The sequence below is a fragment of the Monodon monoceros genome, unplaced genomic scaffold, assembly GCF_005190385.1.
Source record: "Monodon monoceros isolate NGI ecotype Baffin Bay Population unplaced genomic scaffold, NGI_Narwhal_1 Super_Scaffold_20, whole genome shotgun sequence".
Classification (NCBI taxonomy): Eukaryota; Metazoa; Chordata; class Mammalia; order Artiodactyla; family Monodontidae; genus Monodon; species Monodon monoceros.
Window position 1 is genome coordinate 21,502,766 of NW_021703777.1, and position 23,192 is coordinate 21,525,957.

Genomic DNA, 23,192 nt, shown 5'->3' on the forward strand with positions numbered 1-23,192 from the left:
AGCGAGAAGAAGGGCCTCATCACATACATAAATAACTCAGTGAGAGAAGCTTTCTCTCCCAGGTAACCCACGCAGCAGCATGGCCTTTCGCGGATGTCGAGGTGATCCATCTAATGGTCCAGAGAAGCTATTCACACTGCCTTAGTCATCCCTGCACCTGGAGAGTCTCAGTGTATTACAAAACTGCCCACTGAAGAAAATAGCACACCTCTGTCAAAAAAAGAATAAAAACAAACAGTTTAAAAACACCGGTGGGGGGGCCTCCTTGGTGGCGCAGTGGTTGAGAGTCCGCCTGCCGATGCAGGGGACACGGGTTCGTGCCCCGGTCCGGGAAGATCCCACATGCCGCGGAGCGGCTGGGCCCGTGAGCCATGGCCGCTGAGCCTGAGCGTCCGGAGCCCGTGCTCCGCAGTGGGAGAGGCCACAACAGTGAGAGGCCGGCGTACCGCAAACAAACAAACAAACAAAAACACCGGTGGATCTTTAGAATTCACTTTGATACCTCGTTTCCTTTCCCTCTTTGTCTCTCTCAGTCAGGAGAAACTTGACATCAACAATTCCCATGCTGTACTTTGTAGATCAAATGGTTTATCAAATCACACCTCCCTCCTCACTTGGTATCTAGACGCAGTCAGGGGAGCCCTGGGAAGCAATTTCTTAAGGATTTACCTAAATCCTCCCTCGAGGTCTGGCGAGGTTGAACAGAAGCATACTGGAATTAAGGTAAGACCTAGATGCTACTGCAGCCCTCACTGTGTTGGATCCAAAGATGACTGGATCTTTTCTAAAGCTTCCATCTCCTACAGAACCCATTTGTGGAGGTAACAAAAGACTGCTGTAGCCTTGGGGAAACAGACATTTTGCTTTTGGGAAGAGTATATGGTTTCTGGTTTGAAAACTAGGCTTGCAGTCCCAGTGACGGACAAGCCCTACAGCCACAGAGAATGGCGCCAATGCCCTAGTGGGAACTTGTGAGTTCAGAATTTCAGCCAAAGACTGTTAAGAATCAGATGGATTGAAGTGCCTCCCTAGAGCTTCCTTCTCAAGTCACGTGGGTCCTCAACAGAGCCTGGCAAGTGGAAGCCAGTGTGTGGAGCTAAAAAAAATGAGCAGTGGCCTCAGCAGATTCAGAGCTTGGTGTTGGGGTCTCTGGCAGCTGGCATTTCCAAGATCCACTTAAAAGAATTCAGATTCTAAACGAAAGCTGGCCTTAGACTGTTTCAAGGTGCTGAGGCACTTCCTAAAGCCATGCACACTTCATGCTGAGAGGTCAAGGCCATTAATCTCAGAGATGGAATACAAACTGGTCATAGCAGGAACTGAGGCTTCTAAACAGAACTCTGTACAAAAGCTGGAGTGAATCAAAGGAAAAACAAAAGAGTGAACATAAACTACACATAGTCCTTAAAAAGAAAGTGCCAAAGAAATCAACAACATTCCCCAAATAGGAAAACAAGAAACTGAAATGAAACTAAGAAGCCCTAAAAGTGTCTTTTCAGTCCGTTTGAGGAACTTCGGAAGTGTGTGCCTACAAGGACATGGGAGAGAAAATCAGCTTTCAACGTCAAAGGTGCCAAGGCCATGAGCCGTTGTAGAGATGGAGAAACTGCATCCTGATGAACGTGACTTTGGGTATTGCTTTTCGGTACCATTCTTGTGTGGAGTGCCCTGGAGTTGCCAAGGTGGTCTGGAGGTGCATGTGCCTGGTCCAGTCTTGGGGCACTCCTCCCTTCCTTCCCCTTGGGTCCTATCATCCCTTTTTTCTATATTCGCCATTTCAAGATTTCACCTCTTCGCAGTCTTGGTCGGTGGAAAGTTCTACATCAGACAGTCCAACCTCCATTGCCATGATCAGCGAGATGTCAGAATCACTGCTTATAGCTGGTTCCTGCTCACCTGGTGGGGGGAAACAAAGTTCACAGTGAACACTGAGCTCTGTCTTCAGATGCTGATTATTTCAATACAATTGCCTTTAATAACATTTCATTGAAGCCCAAGAGAAGGTATTAGGCTACTTCGTAAAAAAAAGAAAAAAAGTCTAGTTAGAGACTTTTCTCACACTACATCCCCAAATAAATTCTAAATGGGTCAAGAAGTTAAATGTAAACAAAAGAAACTAATGAAGCCAGAGGAAAATATATCTTATAAGTATATATCTAAGTAGGAAGACAATATATCTAACATCTCTAAGTAAGGCAAGAAGTGCTACATGGAAAAGCAATTGAGCAATTCACAGATGAAAAGGTTAATAAATGTGTATAAAATTCTAAAAATATTAAAAACATGAAACATAAGATCAAAGGTATATGTCACACTGGGAATATCTGCAAAAATTTCACAGAGGATTATATTCATTTTTTTGTTTTTGTTTTTTTTAACTTTATTTTATTATTTTTTTTATACAGCAGGTTCTTATTAGTTATCCATTTTATACATATTAGTGTATATATGTCAATACCAATCTCCCAATTCATCACACCACCATTCCCCCCTCCGCGCCACTTTCCCCCCTTGGTGTCCGTACGTTTGTTCTCTACATCTGTGTCTCAGTTTCTGCCCTGCAAACCAGTTCATCTGTACCATTTTTCTAGCTCCACATATATGCGTTAATATACGATATTTGTTTCTCTCTTTCTGACTTACTTCACTCTGTATGACAGTCTCTAGATCCGTCCGTGTCTCTACAAATGACCCAATTTCGTTCCTTTTTATGGCTGAGTAATATTACACTGTATATACGTACCACATCTTTATCCATTCGTCTGTCGATGGGAATTTAGGTTGCTTCCATGACCTGGCTATTGTAAATACTGCTGCAGTGAACATTGGGGTGCATGTGTCTTTTTGAATTATGGTTTTCTCTGGGTATATGACCAGTAGTGGGATTGCTGGGTCATATGGTAATTCTATTTTTAGTTTTTTAAGGAACCTCCATACTGTTCTACATAGTGGCTGTATCAATTTACATTCCCACCAACAGTGCAAGAGGGTTCCCTTTTCTCCACACCCGCTCCAGCATTTGTTGTTTGTAGATTTTCAGATGATGCCCATTCGAACTGGTATGGGGTGATACCTCACTGTAGTTTTGATTTGCATTCCTCTAATAATTAGTGATGTTGAGCAGCTTTTCCTGTGCTTCTTGGCCATCTGTATGTCTTCTTTGCAGAAATGTCTGTTTAGGTCTTCTGCCCATTTTTGGATTGGGTTGTTTGTTTTTTTAATATTGAGCTGCATGAGCTGTTTATATATTTTGGAGGTTAATCCTTTGTCCGTTGATTCATTTGCAAATATTTTCTCCCATTTTGGGGGTTGTCTTTTTGTCTTGTTTATGGTTTCCTTTGCTGTGCAAAAGTTTTTAAGTTTCATTAGGTCCCATTTGTTTACTTTTATTTCCATTACTCCAGGAGGTGGATGAAAAAAGATCTTGCTGTGATTTATGTCAAAGAGTGTTCTTCCTAAGTTTTCCTCTAAGAGTTTTATAGTGTCCAGTCTTACATTTTGGTCTCTAATCCATTTTGAGTTTATTTTTGTGTATGGTGTTAGGGAGTGTTCTAATTTCATTCTTTTCCATGTAGCTGTCCAGTTTCCCCAGCACCACTTATTGAAGAGACTGTCTTTTCTCCATTGTATATCCTTGCCTCCTTTGTCATAGATGAGTTGACCATAGGTGTGTGGGTTTACCTCTGGGCTTTCTAGCTTGTTCCACTGATCTATATTTTTCTGTTTTTGTGCCAGTACCATACTGTCTTGATTACTATAGCTTTGTAATATAGTCTGAAGTCAGGGAGTCTGATTCCTCCAGCTCCGTTTTTTTCCCTCAAGACTGCTTTGGCTATTCGGGGTCTTTTGTGTCACCATACAAACTTCTAAGATTTTTTGTTCTAGTTCCGTAAAAAATGCCATTGGTAATTTGATAGGGATTGCCTTGAATCTGTAGATTGATTTGGGTAGTGTAGTCATTTTCACAATATTGATTCTTCCAATCCAAGAACATGGTATATCTCTCCATATGTTGATATCATCTTTAATTTCTTTCATCAGTGTCTTATAGTTTTCTGCATACAGGTCTTTTGTCTCCCTCGGTAGGTTTATTCCTAGATATTTTATTCTTTTTGTTGCAATGGTAAATGGGAGTGTCTCCTTAATTTCTCTTTCAGATTTTTCATCATTAGTGTATAGGAATGCAAGAGATTTCTGTGCATTAGCTTTGTATCCTGCAACTTGACCAAATTCATTGATTAGCTCTAGTAGTTTTCTGGTGGCATCTTTAGGATTCTTTATGTATAGTATCATGTCATCTGCAAACAGTGACAGCTTTACTTCTTCTTTTCCAATTTGTATTCCTTTTATTTCTTTTTCTTCTCTGATTGCCGTGGCTAGGACTTCCAAAACTATGTTGAATAATAGTGGTGAGAGTGGACATCTTTGTCTTGTTCCTGATCTTAGAGGAAATGCTTTCAGTTTTTCACCATTGAGAATGATGTTGGCTGTGGGTTTGTCATATATGGCCATTATTATGCTGAGGTAGGCTCTCTCTATGCCCACTTTCTGGAGAGGTTTTATCATAAATGGGTGTTGAATTTTGTCAAAAGCTTTTTCTGCATCTATGGAGATGATCATATGGTTTTTCTTCTTCAATTTGTTAATATGGTGTGTCACGTTGACTGATTTGCATATATTGAAGAATCCTTGCATCGCTGGGATAAATCCCACTTGATCATGGTGTATGATCGTTTTAATGTGTTGCTGGATTCTGTTTGCTACGATTTTGTTGAGGAGTTTTGCATCTATATTCATCAGTGATATTGGTCTGTAATTTTCTTTTTTTGTAGTATCTTTGTCTGGTTTTGGTATCAGGGTGACGGTGGCCTCATAGAATGGGTTTGGGAGTGTTCCTTTCTCTGCAATTCTTTGGAAGAGTTTGAGAAAGATGGGTGTTAGCTCTTCTCTAAATGTTTGATAGAATTCACCTGTGAAGCCAGAAGTCCTGGACTTTTGTTTGCTGGAAGATTTTTAATCACAGTTTCAATTTCATCACTTGTGATTGGTCTGTTCCTATTTTCTATTTCTTCCTGGTTCAGTCTTGGAAGGTTATACCTTTCTAAGAGTTTGTCCATTTCTTCCAGGTTGTCCATTTTATTGGCATAAAGTTGCTTGTAGTAGTCTCTTAGGATGCTTTGTATTTCTGCGGAGTCTGTTGTAACTTCTCCTTTTTCATTTCTAATTTTAATGATTTGAATCCTCTCCCTCTTTTTCTTGATGAGTCTGGCTAATGGTTTATCAATTTTGTTTATCTTCTCAAAAGAACCAGCTTTTATTTTTATTGATCTTTGCTATTGTTTTCTTTTTTTCTATTTCATTTATTTCTGCTCTGATCTTTATGATTTCTTTCCTTCTACTAACTTTGGGTTTTGTTTGCTCTTCTTTCTCTAGTTCTTTTAGGTGTAAGGTTAGTTTGTTTATTTGGGATGTTTGTTGTTTCTTGAGGTAGGACTGTATTGCTATAAACTTCCCTCTTAGAACTGCTCTTGCTGCATCCCATAGGTTTTGGATTGTCATGTTTTCATTGTCATTTGTCTCTAGGTATTTTTTGATTTCCTCTTTGATTTCTTCAGTGATCTCTTGGTTATTTAGTAATGTGTTGCTTAGCCTCCATGTGTTTGTGTTTTTTTTTTTCCCTGTAATTGATTTCTAATCTCATAGCATTGTGGTCAGAAAAGATGCTTGATATGATTTCAATTTTTTAAGATTTACTGAGGCTTGATTTGTGACCCAAGATGTGATCTATCCTGGAGAATGTTCCATGAGCACTTGAGAAGAAAGTGTAATCTGCTGTTTTTGGATGGAATGTCCTATAAATATCAATTAAATGTCTCTGCTCTATTGTGTCATTTAAAGCTTGTGTTTCCTTCTTAATTTTCTGTTTGGATGATCTGTTCATTGGTGTAAGTGAGGTGTTAAAGTCCCCCACTATTATTGTGTTACTGTCGATTTCCTATTTTATAGCTGTTAGCAGTTGACTTATGTACTGAGGTGCTCCTATGTTGGGTGCATATATATTTATAATCGTTATATCTTCTTCTTGGATTGATCCCTTGATCATTATGTAGTGTCCTTCCTTGTCTCTTGTAACATTCTTTATTTTAAAGTCAATTTTATCTGAAATGAGTATTGCTACTTCAGTTTTCTTTTGATTTCCATTTGCATGGAATATCTTTTTCCATCCCCTCACTTTCAGTCTGTATGTGTCCCTAGGTCTGAAGTGGGTCTCTTGTAGACAGCATATATATGGGTCTTGTTTTTGTATCCATTCAGCAAGCATGTGTCTTTTGGTTGGAGCATTTAATCCATTCACATTTAAGGTAATTATTGATACGTATGTTCCTATGACCATTTTCTTAATTGTTTTGGGTTTGTTTTTGTAGGTCTTTTCTTCTCTTGTGTTTCCCACTTAGAGAAGTTCCTTTAGCATTTGTTGTAGAGCTGGTTTGGTGGTGCTTAGTTCTCTTAGCTTTTGCTTGTCTGTAAAGCTTTTGATTTCTCCATCGAATCTGAATGAGATCCTTGCTGGGTAGAGTAATCTTGGTTACTTTCATCACTTTAAATATGTCATGCCACTGCCTTCTGGCTTGTAGAGTTTCTGTTGAGAAATCAGTTGTTAACCTTATGGGAGTTCCCTTGTATGTTATTTTTCATTTTTCCCTTGCTGCTTTCAATAATTTTTCTTTGTCTTTAATTTTTGCCAATTTGATTACTATGTGTCTTGGCGTGTTTCTCCTTGGGTTTATCCTGTATGGGACTCTCTGCGCTTCCTGGACTTGGGTGGCTATTTCCTTTCCCATGTTAGGTAAGGTTTTTACTATAATCTCTTCAAATATTTTCTTGGGTCCTTTCTCTCTCTCTTCTCCTTCTGGGACCCCTATAATGCGAATGTTGTTGCGTTTAATGTTGTCCCGGACGTCTCTTAGGCTGTCTTCATTTCTTTTCATTCTTTTTTCTTTATTCTGTTCTGCAGCAGTGAATTCCACCATTCTGTCTTCCAGGTCACTTATCCGTCCTTCTGCCTCAGTTATTCTGCTATTGATTCCTTCTAGTATATTTTTCATTTCAGTATTGCTCATCTCTGTTTGTTTGTTCTTTAAGTCTTCTAGGTCTTTGTTAAAACATTTCTTGCATCTTCTCGATCTTTGCCTCCATTCTTTTTCTGAGGTCCTGGATCATCTTCACTATCATTATTCTGAATTCTTTTTCTGGAAGGTTGCCTCTCTCCACTTCATTTAGTTGTTTTTCTGGGGTTTTATCTTGTTCCTTCATCTGGTACATAGCCCTCCGCCTTTTCATCTTGTCTATCTTTCTGTGAATGTGGTTTTTGTCCCACAGGCTGCAGGATTATAGTTCTTGTTGCTTCTGCTGTCTGCCCTCTGGTGGATGAGGCTATCTAAGAGGCTTGTGCAAGTTTCTTGATGGGGGGGACTGGTGGTGGGTAGAGCTGACTGTTGCTCTGGTGGGCAGAGCTCAGTAAAACTTTAATATGCTTGTTTGCTGATGGGTGGGGCTGGGTTCCCTCCCTGTTGGTTGTCTGGCCTGAGGCGACCCCACACTGGAGCCTGCCTGGGCTCTTTGGTGGGGCTAATGGCGGACTCTGGGAGGGCTCATGACAAGGAGTACTTCCCAGAACTTCTGTGGCCAGTGTCCTGTCCTCACGGTGAGACACAGCCACCCCCTGCCTCTGCAGGAGACCCTCTAACACTAGCAGGTAGGTCTGGTTCAGTCTCCTATGGGGTCACTGCTCCTTCCCCTGGGTCCCGATGCACACACTACTTTGTGTGTGCCCTCCAAGAGTGGAGTCTCTGTTTCTCCAGTCCTGTCGAAGTCCTGTAGTCAAATCCCGCTAACCCTCAAAGTCTGATTCTTTAGGAATTCCACCTCCCGTTGCCGGACCCCCAGGTTCGGAAGCCTGACGTGGGGCTCAGAGCCTTCACTCCAGTGGGTGGACTTCTGTGGTATAAGTGTTTTCCAGTTTGTGAGTCACCACCCAGCAGTTATGGGATTTGATTTTACTGTGATTGCACCCCTTCTGCTGTCTCATTGTGGCTTCTCCTTTGTCTTTGGATGTGGGGTATCTTTTTGGGTGCATTCCAGTGTCTTCCTGTCGATGACTGTTCAGCAGTTAGTTGTGATTCCAGTGCTCTTGCAAGAGGGAGTGAGAGCACGTCCTCTTACTCCGCCATCTTGAACCAATCTTTGAGGACTGTATTCTTAACAGAGAGCTTTTAAATAAATAAGAAAAACTAAGAGTCCAACAGAAAAATTGGTAAAGGTTACTGTTAAACAGTTCACAAAAAATGTAATATAAATGGACAATAAATACCAGGTAAAAAGAAGCTATTCCTATTTTTTATGAAATCTTCACTCTTTAAAAAAGAGTGTATTACATTTAAGGGTACATTGAGGTAGGTATTTTGATCAACTGCACTCACAACTGTGAAATTTTCACTCAGTAATTTCATTTCCAGAATGCATTACAGAGAAATTATCAGAGATGCAAAACTATTCATTTAAGCATTATTTATAGCAGCAAAACATTGCAAGAAGCCCAACAATAAGAAATATCTCAGTAAACTGTATTTCTTCTAAAGGACAATCTTCTGGTTATAATCACTAAAGTGATGTTTCCAGAGAGTTTGTAGTGCAGTGAAATCGACAGAGAAAGTTAAGTAGAAGCAAGAAAACCAAAAATGTTAATAAGAGTTGTCTCAAGTTTTAGTGTTTATAATTATTTTCTTTTCTTTAAAAGCATTTAGTTTTACTACTAACCATTCTTCAATGAACAGATATCATTCATTCACTCAAGACATAATTATTGAGTCCCTCCTATGTGCTAAGCTTATGCTAACTGTAGGGATATAGGTGAGAGCGAGACAGTTCCAGACCTCAAGGAGGTCTACCTCCAGTAGACAGGCAGACCATTTACTTGTCAATTACCACCCAACAGGACAAGCACTTTGCTGGAAGATGTACCAGTTTTATAGGAGCAGGTAATGGGGCTACATAACCATTTAGTGAATCAAAGAAGGCTTCCCACAGGCTGCGATATCTAACTGAGTCCTATAGGATAACTTGTATTTTAGCCAGATGAATGAGAAAGATGAATCTTTTAAGCACTAACAATAGCGTGCACAGATGGCTGTAGGTGATAGGGAGCCTTGTGCAGACGGACATCAGACTGTATTTAAATATGACTGGGATGCAGAGGCAAGCTAGGGAGTATGAACAGGGAGGCTGGGGAGCTCAGCTGCCTATAAGGCAGCTTTAAAACCAGAAGATCTTGTATGTTCCATTACCCTGCAGAAGAAATATGCAATTAAAAGACCAACAAGGGCTCCCCTGGTGGCGCAGTGGTTGAGAGTCCGCCTGCTGATGCAGGGGACACGGCTTCGTGTCCCAGTCCGGGAAGATCCCACGTGCCGCGGAGCGGCTAGGCTCGTGAGCCACCGTTGAGCCTGCGCGTCCGGAGCCTGTGCTCCGCAACGGGAGAGGCCACAACAGTGAGAGGCCCACTTATCGCAAAAAAAAAAAAAAAAAAAAAAAAAGACCAACAAAACATCTAAGTGCTAAAGAATGCGGATGGTTATAATATACTTTTGCTTTCATAATCATTGATATAATTTATTTCATGTTGAAGTGCAGTTAAGAAAAATACATGAGTTTCATGAAGGGTAGTGAATTCTTCAGATGTTTAAAAGGAGACAAACAGAGAACTAACAAAGAATCAGTTTTAGAGAAATGAGGTATTCCACAGGGATATACCTAAAGACTGAGATCTAAAATGTTTCCCAGACCCAAAAGTGCATGAGGTTCGTAGAAATGTAAACAGATCAACAGGTAGAATAAAACTTTGGAAGCGGATCTTGGAAGATAGAAGTACAGTATTTAGTCTTTGAAAATGATGACATTCAACAAAAATTCAATGAAACTAGTCATTTAGAAAAAGGTGAAACTGGATTCCTGCCTCATACTGTATACATTCTAGACTGGCTAAATATCTATATCTATATCTATATCTGTATCCACATCCATATCTCTATCTGTATCTATACCTGTACGTATAGCCCATCTTTATTTTGTGTGTGTGGTACTTCCTTCCCATTTATCCTCTTCTCCAGAGCCATCTGGTACCTTCCATCCCTGACCTTTGGGGAATTCTTTGATGCAAACTAGGATGGCCCTCCCCTTCCTGCTTCGCACTTGTTTTCTCTGCAGGGCTGTGGCTTGCTGTTGTGTAGGCTGCTCTCGGCACCACCTGGAGGAAGCTTTCACTCTGGAGGCTGAGTGAGCAGTGGGCACTAAATTTCAGCTGGATACAATCTGCACAGCCAGGGAAATGACCTCGCTCTGATTTTTAGGTCCACTAGGTCAATGACCCCTTATTTTTTTCCCAGTTGCCCAAATTTTGCCTTTGTCCCTTTTTACATTTTCCCTGTCCATGTTGGTCTATGCCTTACAAACATCCCTTTGCTATAGTTTATGTGGGGTTTTAGGAGTGGCTGGAAGTAATTTCATGTGTTCAATCCACTCTTTTTATTCAGTGCTCTATGTAAGCATCACTTTTACAATGAGAAAATTATATACTGAAAATTATATTTATGAGATCTGGGATCCTATCTTACTTTAGGAGATGGTATTCTAGTCTCGGCTATAAGTAACTACACATGTTACTTGGTATAAGTCACTTTCTCCTTTAGGACTAGAGTTTAAATGTCTATAAAATGAGAGTTTGTTCTAGATATGTTAGAGTCCTTTCCAGTTGTTACAGTTTATTCACGTATATGCTGATGCCAATCTAGCACAGTGCCTCATACATGGCAGGTGCTCAATAAATAATTATTTAATAGAATTACCAGTGAGAAAGAGTTGTGTTTCTTTTGTCATAACCCTTCAACATGTTGCTTTCTATTAAAATTGTTTTTTTCCTTAATCAAAAAGAAGGTTTGCTAGTGTATATTTAGTACAAGTATGTACTAAATGGGAGAAATCACTACTCTGAGATGTAAAGAAACCTGAAATATTCTTATTCCTGGAGATAAAAAATGAGGGCCAAAGATATGGAAGCAACCTAAGTGTCCGTCGACAGCTGAATGGATAAAGAAGATGTGATATATATACATATATACGTACAATGGAATACTATTCAGCTATAAAAAAGAATGAAATTTTGCCACTTGCAACAACATGGATAGACTGGGAGGGTGTTATGCTAAGTGAAACAAGTCAGACAGAGAAAGACAAATACTGTATGATATCGCTTATATGTGGAATCTAAAAAATACAACAAAACTAGTGACTACAACAAAAAAGGAAGCAGACACACAGATAGAGAGAACAAACTAGTGGTTACCAGTGGGGGGAGGGGGAGGGTCATGATGGGGGGGGGAGTGGGAGGCACAAACTACTGGGTGTAAGACAGGCTACAAGGATGTATTGTACGACACAAGGGAATATGGCCAATATTTTGTAATACCTGTAAATAGAGTGTAACCTTTAAAAATTATATAAAAAATTTTTAAAATTTTAAAAATGAGGGCTGTACTGTAGAGATATATTCTCTCCCTTCCCTTCCCCCTTCACCTGCCCCTCTTTCTCCTGCTCCTTCTTCTTGTTCTTTTGGGCAATAGTCCATGAACCAATTTAGTTCACAAGAAGCCAAAAATGACAGCTCACAAGTAAACTATAAGTCAACGGAAGAGCACACCATGGAGTGATCTTATAGCTTTCATATGGAGCTAGTACAAAAGGAAGCACAGATGAGAGTTGACGTGTGTAGAGATAGCTTACTGTACCTGCAGCTTTTCACCTACACTCCTATCTTCTCAGCCACCAGCCTCAGCAGATTTCAAGGATTCATTCTCAGCGTGGTGTTTTCTAAATCGGAATGTGTGAATTGAAAGAGAAAAGGGCTGTGGGGACTGCTATAACTATGGGCTGTTGAATTCATGGGGCTATTTTGGAAATTGTCCTGCACTGCTCTAGGCAAAGATGAATTCAAACCAATAAAAATAGAGATTTGCCAAAAATGGTGCAATTTTCATGATGTGACATTGCATCAACCACAATATCTAATCATTTTCCATGCCAAAACTTAAAAAAATGATCTGAAGACATCTGAAATTATTCTTTACTCTGTCCTGTGTTTTTAATTGAACTTGGTTTGCTCCATATATATATATTTTTTTTTAGAAGATGCTGGGGGTAGGAGTTTATTAATTAATTAATTTATTTTTGCTGTGTTGCGTCTTTCGTTTCTGTGAGAGGGCTTTCTCTAGTTGTGGCAAGTGGGGGCCACTCTTCATCGCCGTGTGCGGGCCTCTCACTATCGTGGCCTCTCCTGTTGCGGAGCACAGGCTCCAGATGTGCAGGCTCAGTAGTTGTGGCTCACGGGCCTAGCTGCTCCATGGCATGTGGGATCTTCCCAGACCAGGGCTCGAACCCGTGTCCCCTGCATTAGCAGGCAGATTCTCAACCACTGCGCCACCAGGGAAGCCCTGCTCCATAATTTTTAAAAGCAGAGTTTTATCCTTTAATCAAGGCAGATGTTTTACTTTGAGGCCAAAATAATACAAGTAAAAATGTTGACACTAAAACATTCAGAAGGTTCTCTGTAGGCGGTACTAACTGAGGAGTGTAAAGTAACAATTAACAATATAAATGTTCACCGAATTTTATCTTCTTCCCTGCAAAAGCTAATATAAAATGAATGCAAAAATAACATTGGCCTTTACTGAATTCTCACAATAACCCTTTGATGTGGGTATTACTATTCCTATTTCACAAACAAAAAAAAAAGCCTTAGTCCCTTTGACACAGTAGTATAATACCTACTTGACACACTTTCCTCTCTTGGTTTCATGCATTGTAAGGACATTGAGAGAATTTAAACAGGGAGTAAGATGATCTGCTTAATATTTTAAAGGAGCACTCTTGCTGTTAAGTGAAGAATAGATTGGTAGGTCAAGGGTGGAGATAATCCAGAAGAAACCACGGCAGCAAAACAGATGAAACATGGCGGTGGCTTGTTGTAATAGGAATGGAGGTAAGAGGACAAATTGAAGTGATAGTTTATTTTATTTTTTACTACTTTTTTATTTTTATACAACTTTAAAGGTTACTTTCCATTTACAGTTATTACAAAATAATGGCTATATTCCCTGTGTTGTGCAATACATCCTTGAGCCTATCTTATACCCAACAGTTCGTGCCTCAATCCCCCAGCCCTAAATTGCCCTTTACCCCGTCCCCACTGGTAAGCGCTCCTTTGTTCTCTATGAGTCTGCTGCTTTTATGTTTTATTTACTTCAGCATGGAGAAGGTATTCTGGTGGATTTAAACCCGTCCCCACTGGTAAGCGCTCCTTTGTTCTCTACGAGTCTGCTTCTTTTATGTTTTATTTACTTCAGCATAGAGAAGGTGTTCTGGTGGATTTAAAGACTGATCCCAGGTCATCTAATGCTCCGTCTCGAATCTCTTTATCACAGTGTTAGAAAGCGCCTGATGAGATGGTGAGCAGAAAACGCTGTTTTAAGTGGAGCTTTGTGACCGATTTTGTTGACCCATAACTACTGCTTTCACATATTTCCACATTTAATTCTAAGTAAAGTCCATCAGTAGGCTAACTGTGGTTAACCCCAAAATTCTTAGTGGCAGGATTTGTTTTTATTAATTCCATTTAGTCCGTAAGTGATTAATATCTTTGGTTTATTCCTTTCCTCTTTAATACATAAACTGTTACCTAAAGAGTCACAGGTTTCCCTTTGTGAAATGGACATTGCAGTTGTAGTTCTGCTGGGGGTTTGATGTAACTGTCTATAACGGTGGGGCTGGATGACTTAAAGTTCCTTCCAACCTGAGATCTGGCCTGTCCTGTCTTGGGCACATCGGGCCTATCTTACTTCGCTGGCTCAGGGCCACCCATTGTCAACATTCCCATTTCAGAATCCCACCGCACTCTTTCAGAAGCAGGAGGCACTTGGTAAATGTTTGTAGCAGTGAAACTGAATTGAAGTCCCTCTGTGGACACATAGGGTGTCAAGTTTTATATTTTATTAACTAATAACAATGTTAGTGCTTATTGTTAGTATATGCCAGGGACTATGCTAAGTACTTTAAATAGATTGAATATTCACAATTAACCTATGACATAGGAAGAATTATTATTTCTATTTTCAGGTGAGAAAACTAAGGCTCAGAAAGGTACATGGCAGTAAGAGTTGGATCCAGAATTTACACCGAGGCCTGTCTGACACCAGCGTCCACAAACTTGACCATGTCTACACTTCCGAGTTGAGATTCTTAGCCTGAGGATTAGTGTGGACTTCTGGGGGAGTCCAGGTACTCAAAATTACATACACACTTCTGTGGTTATGTGCATTTATGCATTTTTCTGGTGAGAGGGTTTGCTTTTACCAGATTCTTACAGAAACCACAAAAGACTGAGAAGCATTCACTTAAGAGGTTTTCCATCCTGGGTAAGTTGAAGAGCACATTGCTGCCTGCAACAAGAGTGGCTTTTGGCTTTTTATAAAAAAAATGCATCTTTTGGTTTACATTTCACTGACCATGTGTTTTACTAACTTGACAGGACACTTGTCATATGAAGTCACCGCTTCCCTACTTAATTGTTTCTATATGATGGTTATTCACAGCTAGAGCAGACAATTATCCATCCCAGAATGAGGTTTGATATTTACTCTCCTGCCTGACTTATGAAAGGAGGCATAGAGCCGTAGCAGGCTGGAACAAGTCCCGTTCTGTTAGGAATGAACAAACATTGCCCTCAGAGTAAGTGTTCTCTGTGTCGAGAGAAAATAAGAGGGGGGGGGAATGAACATAATCCCCCAGGTGTCCTGATTCTCCAGTAGGCTTGATGTTCACACGCTGGGAACTGTTCTGCATCACGTGAAAGCTTATTTTTCCCCATGTACTTGAAAAATATGTTTTCAAGGAAAAAAAGCATCCTTCTCCGTTGCTACTGATGCTTATCTTTTCGAAAATAGGACATTTCCGATCACCCTGTATTATACAAAAGCACCATAGGGGAGACATACAACCAGACTGGCTGCCTTATAATACTGCTGTCTTTTCATTTCTTTTCAGAATTAAGGTTTTTTAGGGTTGGAGCGCTGCTTATATACTCCCTGTCGTAATCTAAGTGGGAAAGTTAGTTTGATTTCAAACGCAGAGTGTTTCCGATAAGGAAATGTATTCCTTTCACACGTGTTCCTTGCTTTTCTCTCTTTTGCTTAACAAGAATTTCTGGGGAGATAAACTTCCAGTTTCGTTTAAATTTTCCCTCTTATGAGTGGCTTCTGCTGTGAGAATGGTAGGCCTTTGTGTCACTTTCTTCAGAGGCTGTGCAATAATGTTAATAATAATAGTTGGAGTGTAGGACTGCTTCCTATATTCCAGGCATTGTTCTAAGCAATTACATGTATGTCATCCTTACAAGGATGCTCTGGAGTAGGTGGATGATTACCCCAATGACTGCTTCCCATTTTGCAGGTGAAGTCAACTTGTCCACGGTCAAAAACATAGAAAGAGGCAGAAATGGAATCCTAACCCAACAGCCAGTGCTGTTGACAGCTATGCTATTCTGCAATGGCTCAGCTGCTAGATTTCTATTTGGCTGCTAGGTTGTTCCTAAAGACAATGCTTGGTCACCTTAGAGAACCAAGCATTCCAGGCTTACAATATAAATTCATCCACTTGGCCAAGTGACTCCTAGAATTGTTCAGATATAACTGGCACTTTTGCCTTTTTAAATGCTTGCTCCAGAATTATAGACATGGCGAGCTCCAATCAGGAAAATTCTTTTTCACCTGGGGACGTTTAAAGCATTGCTCTTATTCTGACTTGGTAAAGGAGAACTCCCTGGAAATTTGGATATTAAATAAGATCATAAGTTAGGATTTCACTCTCTGCTTCTATCTCTTCATCACTGGTTTTCTTTCCCTGTGACACTTCACCCAGCAGGAGAAAGATTTTCTCCAATTGCTCAAACTCCTTATGATTTCTTTGACAATTCTTTCATTGAGTAATTCCTTACTAAGAGCAAAAAGAAGGGATAATGTGATTTTTGGCATTAGTTTTACATTAGTTTTTGCAGGAAAGAAGGCAAAATCTAGTGAACATTTATGTTGTTAATAGCTATTTTACAATTCCTAATTAGTACTACCCACGTAAAACCTTAAGCCTTAAGCATAGTATCTGGTAGATGGAAGGCTCTTGATAAATGTGAATGTGATTGGAATGAAAAAAGAATAAAAAAGGGAATGCTACCAGATGGATTTAGAGAGACAGGCAGATACCATGTAGACATCCATTTCTGCAACTGTATAAAATTATCTATAGACTTCATTTATTCATTCATCAACTTATTTACCACTTATTTATTCAATAGGAATTTATTGAACATTTATTAGGTACACAGCACCACTGATGACCTTTGGAGGAACAAAAAGATAAACTAAACACAGTCTCTGCTGTTAAACTGAATTTGATCTAGTAAAAGAAATCAGACTTGTGTCTACACAAGCTTAATAAAGGATGATATATGCTAAAAGAGAGGTATAAATAAAATGCAAACGAAACAGAAAGGTGAGGCAAATTTCACCTCCAACTGGGTAACCCAGAGGGTTCATGAAGTAGGTTGCATGTAAACCAGCAGTGGATCTGATTAGCCCTGGAAGTATGGAGATGAGGGGAGATGGCATTTCTTCCAGGAGAACCAGCTTGACTAGTTATCACCAGAGCACATTACGAGGCAGGTGGATGGTCTGATCTGGCTGTAGCTTAGGGTATGGAGAACACAGCAAAGTGCCAGATCTGCTCCGTAGGTACCGTGCCCCCTTTCTGCCCTCTGTGCTCTCTTGTTTCATAGGGAGCTAGAAGGCTGGGAACTGCATTTCCCAGACTCCTTTGCCAGCTGGCTTTCTCCTAGGTCCTGCCGAGGAGATTGGAAGGTGGGAGGAAGACGGAGGCTTTTATGCTCTGGTTCAGGCAGGTCCCTGTGGGGTCCAGAAGTGGTGACAGTGCTTTCAGTAGAATCAGGAGACAAGGATCCTATCACCTACTCAGTGCTGGCGGTCTCCCCAGGAGAAGCAAGACAGCTCAGGCAACATCAGAATAGTGGAAGCGTGCTCAGGAGCTCTGGGTAACACCCTCTTGCTCCTCCAGTCTTCCAAACTGTTTTTTTTTTTTCTTTTTTTTTACATCTTTATTGGAGTATAATTGCTCTACAATGGTGTGTTAGTTTCTGCTTTATAACAAAGTGAATCAGTTATACATATACGTATGTTCCCATATCTCTTCCCTCTTGCGTCTCCCTCCCTCCCACCCTCCCTATCCCACCCCTCTAGGTGGTCACAAAGCACCGAGCTGATCTCCCTGTGCTACGCGGCTGCTTCCCACTAGCCGTCTATTTTACGCCAAACTGTTTTTTTAAGTCAACTTTATTGAATCATAGTTTTGATGAGCTCTGAGGGACGTAATGCATGGATGTACACTTGCAACCACCTTTACTATCCTGATGGTGTTTATTTGAAATGTTAAACATTTCTATTTCCCCCCAAAGCTTTTTCATGTCCTTTTATAGTCATTCCCTCCCCCTGTCCCTGGACCCAGTTAACACCTGATCTGCTTTTCTTTTTATAACTCTTTATCAGTGTTTTTCAACATTGGTATAATTGATATTTGGGGTTGGAGAATTCTTCCTCGTAGGGGGGATGTCCTGGGAATTGCAGGATGATTCATAGTATTCTTGGTCTCTATCCACTGAATGCCAATAGCGCTACCCCCTCCCCAGCTATGACAGTCAGAAAGTCTCCAGACGTTGCCAAATGCCCCCCGGAGGGGCAAAATCACCCCCAGTGGAGAATTATGGCTCTAGATTAAGATGAATTTTCTATAATTTTATACACATGCAGTTTTACAGTATGTACTCTTTTGTGTCTGGTTTCCTTCACTCAGCATACTCATTGTGAAATCTATCCACGATGTTGCCTATATCAATAGTTCACTCCTGTTTATTGCTGAACAGTGATCCACCATGTGTATATATCACATTTTGCTTATCCATTCATAAACTGATGAACATTTGAGTTATTTCCAGTGATTGGCTAATGTAAATAAAGCTGCTGTGAACATTTGTGTGCAAGTCTTTTTGAGGGCATACATTTTCATTTCGCTTCGGTAAATACCTAGAAGTGCACTGCTGGGTCCATATGGTGGGTATATGTAACTATATAAGAAACAGTCAATTTTTTTTTTTTTTTTGGTGGCACAAAACCATAGCACATTAAATTCACTCTCAAAACAACTTCCAAGTATACAGTACAATATTGTTGACCACATGCACATTGTTGTGCCACAGATGCCCAAGACTCCACCATCCTGCATGATTCCTGTAAGATAAGGGTCCAACTTCTTTCTTTTGCACATGGATTTCCAGTTTTCCCAACACCATTTGTCGAGAAGACTATCCTTCCCCATTGTGTGGTCTTGGCACCCTTGTCACAGAGCATTTGACCATATATGTGAGGGTTTATTTCTGGGCTCGCTATTCTGTTTCATTGGTCTATGTGTCTTTGTGCCATTTCTACCCTGTTTTGATTATGGTAGTTTTGTAATATATTTTGAAATCAGGAAGTGTGAGATCTCTAGCTTTGTTCTTCTTTCTCGGGATTGTTTTGGCTATTCAGGGTCTTCTGAGATTCCATATGAATTTTAGGATTTTTTCTTTTTTTTTTACTTCTGCAAAAAATGCCATTGGGATTTTGATAGGGATTGCATTGAATCTATAGATTGCTCTGGGTAGTAGGAACATTTAACAATATTAAGTCTTCCAATCCACAAATAGGGGATGGCTTTCTACTTATTTGTGTCTTTTAAATTTCTTTCAGCAATGTTTTGTCGTTTTTAGTGTACAAGTCTTCCGTCTCCTCAGTTAAGTTTACTCCTGAATACTTTATTCTTTTTGATGTTATTGTAAATGAGATTGTTTTCTTAATCTCCTTTTAAGGTTATTCACTGTTAGCCTTTGGAAAATCAACTGGTTTTTGTGTGTTCTGTCAAATGCTTTTTCTGCATCAATTGAGATGATATTATTTTCATCCTTTGTTCTACTAAAGTGGTGTATCACATGCTGAGATCTATGACCCGTTTTGAGTTAATTTTATTTTTCATTATTCTTGTTATTTTTTAAATTTATTTTTTTATTTATTTTTGGCTGCGTTGAGTCTTCGTTGCTGGGTGTGGGCTTTCTCTAGTTGCGGCGAGCAGGGGTTACACTTTCTTGTGGTGCGCGGGCTTCTCACTGCGGTGGCTTCTCTTGTCGCAGAGCACGGGCTCTAGGCAAGTGGGATTCAGTAGTTGTGCCATTTGGGCTCAGTGGCTGTGGCCCATTGGCTCTGGAGCGCAGGCTCAGTAATTGTGGCACATGGGCTCAGTTGCTCCGCGGCATGTGGGATCTTCCTAGACCAGGGATTGAACCCGTGTCCCCTGCACTGGCAGGCGGATTCTTAACCACTGTGCCACCAGGGAAGTTCCTCGAGTTAATTTTACGTATGGTGCAAGATAAAGGCTAGTGTTTATGTTCTCCTGATATCTTTGTAATCAGTTTCTCGCATTACATTCCCCTATTTTGAAATACTTGGAGAGATTTCCACCTTCCTGAATGGTCTCACCCCCAGGCGTGGGTTGGAGAGGTAGAGGCTGTACTAAAACAGAAGAGTGGTTTGAATGCCAGGCTGAAGTGTCATGACCTTAACCTACCTGGATTATATTATGTTTGTGCATAAAAAGTACTTGCTTAAATGAACTGGTGAAAATAAACAACTTCAGCTTCCTTATCAGTAAAACAGTGATAATAATATTTTTGTAGCTGTAACGAGACCTGGTGTGTGTATGTACACACACCCACGTAGTGCTTCACTTCACAGTGCGTTTGGCACATGGTGTGCCAGATAACAGGCAGCTATTATCGTATTTAGTACATTTACTGAGAGCTGCTTTATTTCTATCCCATTAAGCCTCTTGACTTCCTTCTTTGTCTATCAAGGTCCTGATGGACAAAGGGTGTCCTTTCTTTCCCTGGCCACTACCTCACTGTTTCTGTAATGTTCTATTTCTTCAGTGTGATTCGATGTAGGTTCATGCATCAACATTTCATAAAGAGCTCATTTGCCATGTGACAGCCTCATCCCTCCTGCCGGTACAAGTGTCGCCCTGTTACAAGATAGTCCAACATAAGAGCAAGAAGAAACTAGAGAACAGGCTCTGATGGAAACCCAAGGTCTAGTTTAAAGTTCAAGCTGCAGAACATAGCAAAGTAGGGGATCCTTTACATCACTCCGGAAGGGGCTGGGGAGGGGAGGACAGAAACAGGAACACAGTTTCTTACACATGCGTTTTTTAAAAGAAAGAAGCATTTTCAACAGTGAAACTGCTGAAATACAAGTCCTCAAGAAGAGCTTAAGCAAATTATAAGGTAAATAAACAGCTCAGCACTGAACTAGAGGACACAACACTGCCATGAGCACACTGGAGTCCCGTATGCAGGCATCATTTTACATCAACCTGTTCTACTACCACAATCGATACAAGGTTTTTAACATAGTTATTGTTTCTGACCATTCTGACCACCTACTTCCCCATAAAACACATGGAGAAGCCTGTTTAAAAAACGTCGACTGCAAGTCATTTGTTTAGAAGAACCCCGGACTGCTTCCAACGCCTCCAATAAATACTGCATAATTCACTTCTGGCTGGTTTGAGAACAGGTCACCACCTGGTGTTTTGGGGCGGGAGGGGGTGGGTTCAAAGTGGTGGCACTAATAAGCCCTCGAGAGCTGCCAGACACACTCTTAGCTAAAGAAAAGAGGCCTGATGTTTTGACCCAGAGCATGAGCAGGTATCGCAACAATAACTTACTGTGATTCACCGAGATGGATGTGTTTATATGCCTTCCTGGAAAACCTAATGGATTCTCTCTGCAGCTTATAATAGCAAAAGCCGTGGGCCACTCATGCATGCTATCTAATCATAACCTAACCCATTCGTCTGGCTCACAGGATGCAATTTCTAGCTCTTTGTGTTTAGAACAAAACTCAGAATTTTAATCAATATTTGGCCATGCAATGGGAATCCCTTGGCATGAGTTTAGGGTGAGAATAAAGGAGATACAAATGAGGTAAGCTGTTCAACAAGGGTCGTAAAAGGGCAGAGGGAATAAGGGTGGACATTAAGCTGGCCGGGCACTGATATGGCAGGGGGGCAACGAAGGTGGGAGGTGTGGGTGGGTACCAGTGCTGGTAGAAGATGGTAGGTTTGGGTCGGAAGTACTCTAACACACTTTTTCACAGCCCTTATTATTTTATCACCACCACCATCATCATCCATTACGTTTGCTTTTAGTTTATAATGTCTGTCCCACCGTTGAGTGTGTCTTACCACAGGCTGCCTGAATCTCAGAAAGGTAAGCCGCTCTCTCAGGGTCTCCTGAAGAGCCAGGAAGTGGCCGACCTGGGACTTGAACACAGCTCTCGCATTCCTGCTCTGGTGGTTTTTATGGTGCTCCACGAAGCCCTAGGGCTCTGCAGTGGGGGGGGGGAATCGGGGAGGCTGAGAAGCGGTGGGTGATGAGGGTGATGATGGTGAAGTTGACACCAGTAACTAGAACAAGGACAGCTGAAGCAGTTCTTCCCAAACCCATCTCCCCCCCACCACTCCCCTAGCATTCAGTGTAGCGATATTCAAAGGCAGATGACTAATTACTAGTGCAATGAATCTTCACTGAAATCATTTGTTAAACCCTCTCATTTACTTCCATTAATCTGATCTTCATTGCCTTTGCTCCTGTGATCTCTATTTTCTGGAAAGCCAAAACAAAACAAAACAAAAATCTGGTAGCTCTAATTAACTTCACCAAAGGCATCTTCTTAAGGTGATCCAACGAGTGAGGGGGAAGTACCTGAACTTCACTAGATTCTGTGCTGGGCACTTTTCACTTATTTGCTCAAAAAAAACAAAGAGTTTAAACGTACATCTTCACTGCATCTGAAATGGACACCCATACTGAACTGTACACACAAAAGGGTTTGGCTACTAAAAACCCAAATAAGAAAGAAGGGTGTGGCCAAGTTCGGTTCTCCCCACAATGGCAGTTTGCATCCTAACTCGGTCTCTAGTAAGTGGGGGAGGGGCTCTGGGTGACCCTCCTCCTGGCCCCTGAGGGTTTCTTCCCACTGCGGAGGGGTGCAGCCACAGGTTGGTGGGTTCTGTTGCCCACCACAATCCCCCCTTTCTCTGAAGAGCACCTGTAATCCAGAATACTCCTGATACCTGATTAACAGCACTGCCTTACATCACTATTTAAGTAAGTATCCACCCATGGATGATCTTGTCTTACCCAGAGCAGACTGTGAGCTCTAAGAGGGCAGGGACTTGTTTTGCATAGATACTACCAAGCCTCCATCCTCCACGCTACGCAAATAAAAGAAATATAATGGTTATCACCTAAATGTATCGAATAAACGAATGGGAAGATCTGAAGAAATCATGTTTTCTTAAAAATAATTTCATTTTTATTTTATTTATATTTATTTATTTGTTTATTTTGGCTGCACAACTTGTGGGATCTTAGTTCCCCGACCGGGGATCAAACCCACACCCTCGGCAGTGAAAGCGCAGCGTCCTAACCAGGGAATTCCCTCATGTTGCTTTTTTAAAGGCTAAAAACATTGGGGAGGGAGATTCCTACTCTTCTGATTTCAATGCTGCGTGGAATACATTCCACTAAGGCATCAGGCGAGCCCATAGAATAGGCTAAGGAAAACAAGATCTAGACCTCACAGCAAGTAAACCAAGGGATTCATTTGTTTACATGGGCCAGGAATCTTATTCTTGTTCTCCCCAACTCTTCCGCCTTAGTTGGTATTTTCTGGTTTCTTATTTCTCTTTAACGGTTTCGAATTATACTCAGCACCTCCCTGAGAAGAAACGCCCCCTGTGTAGATTTCTGTCCCCGTGGCTGGCATAGGTAGGGGTGTGGCCAAGCCGGCTGTTTTGCCAGCAGCTTGTTAACCTCGAAAATGAGAGCTGAAAAGGTACCATTTATAGTTGGACGATTGTGACTGGGTAAA

General features: G+C 40.9%; 1 protein-coding gene across 1 annotated transcript in view; it reads right to left on the bottom strand.

Moving 5' to 3' along the window:
- Positions 1-430: 430 nt before the first annotated feature.
- Positions 431-23,192, bottom strand: part of RNF150 (ring finger protein 150) — a 236,658-nt gene continuing 213,896 nt past the window's right edge. Inside the window, exon 7 of the mRNA XM_029235117.1 lies at positions 431-1,896. Within this exon, the coding sequence (XP_029090950.1) occupies positions 1,778-1,896 (119 nt within the window). The 3' untranslated portion in view covers positions 431-1,777. The remainder of the gene's footprint in view (positions 1,897-23,192) is intronic.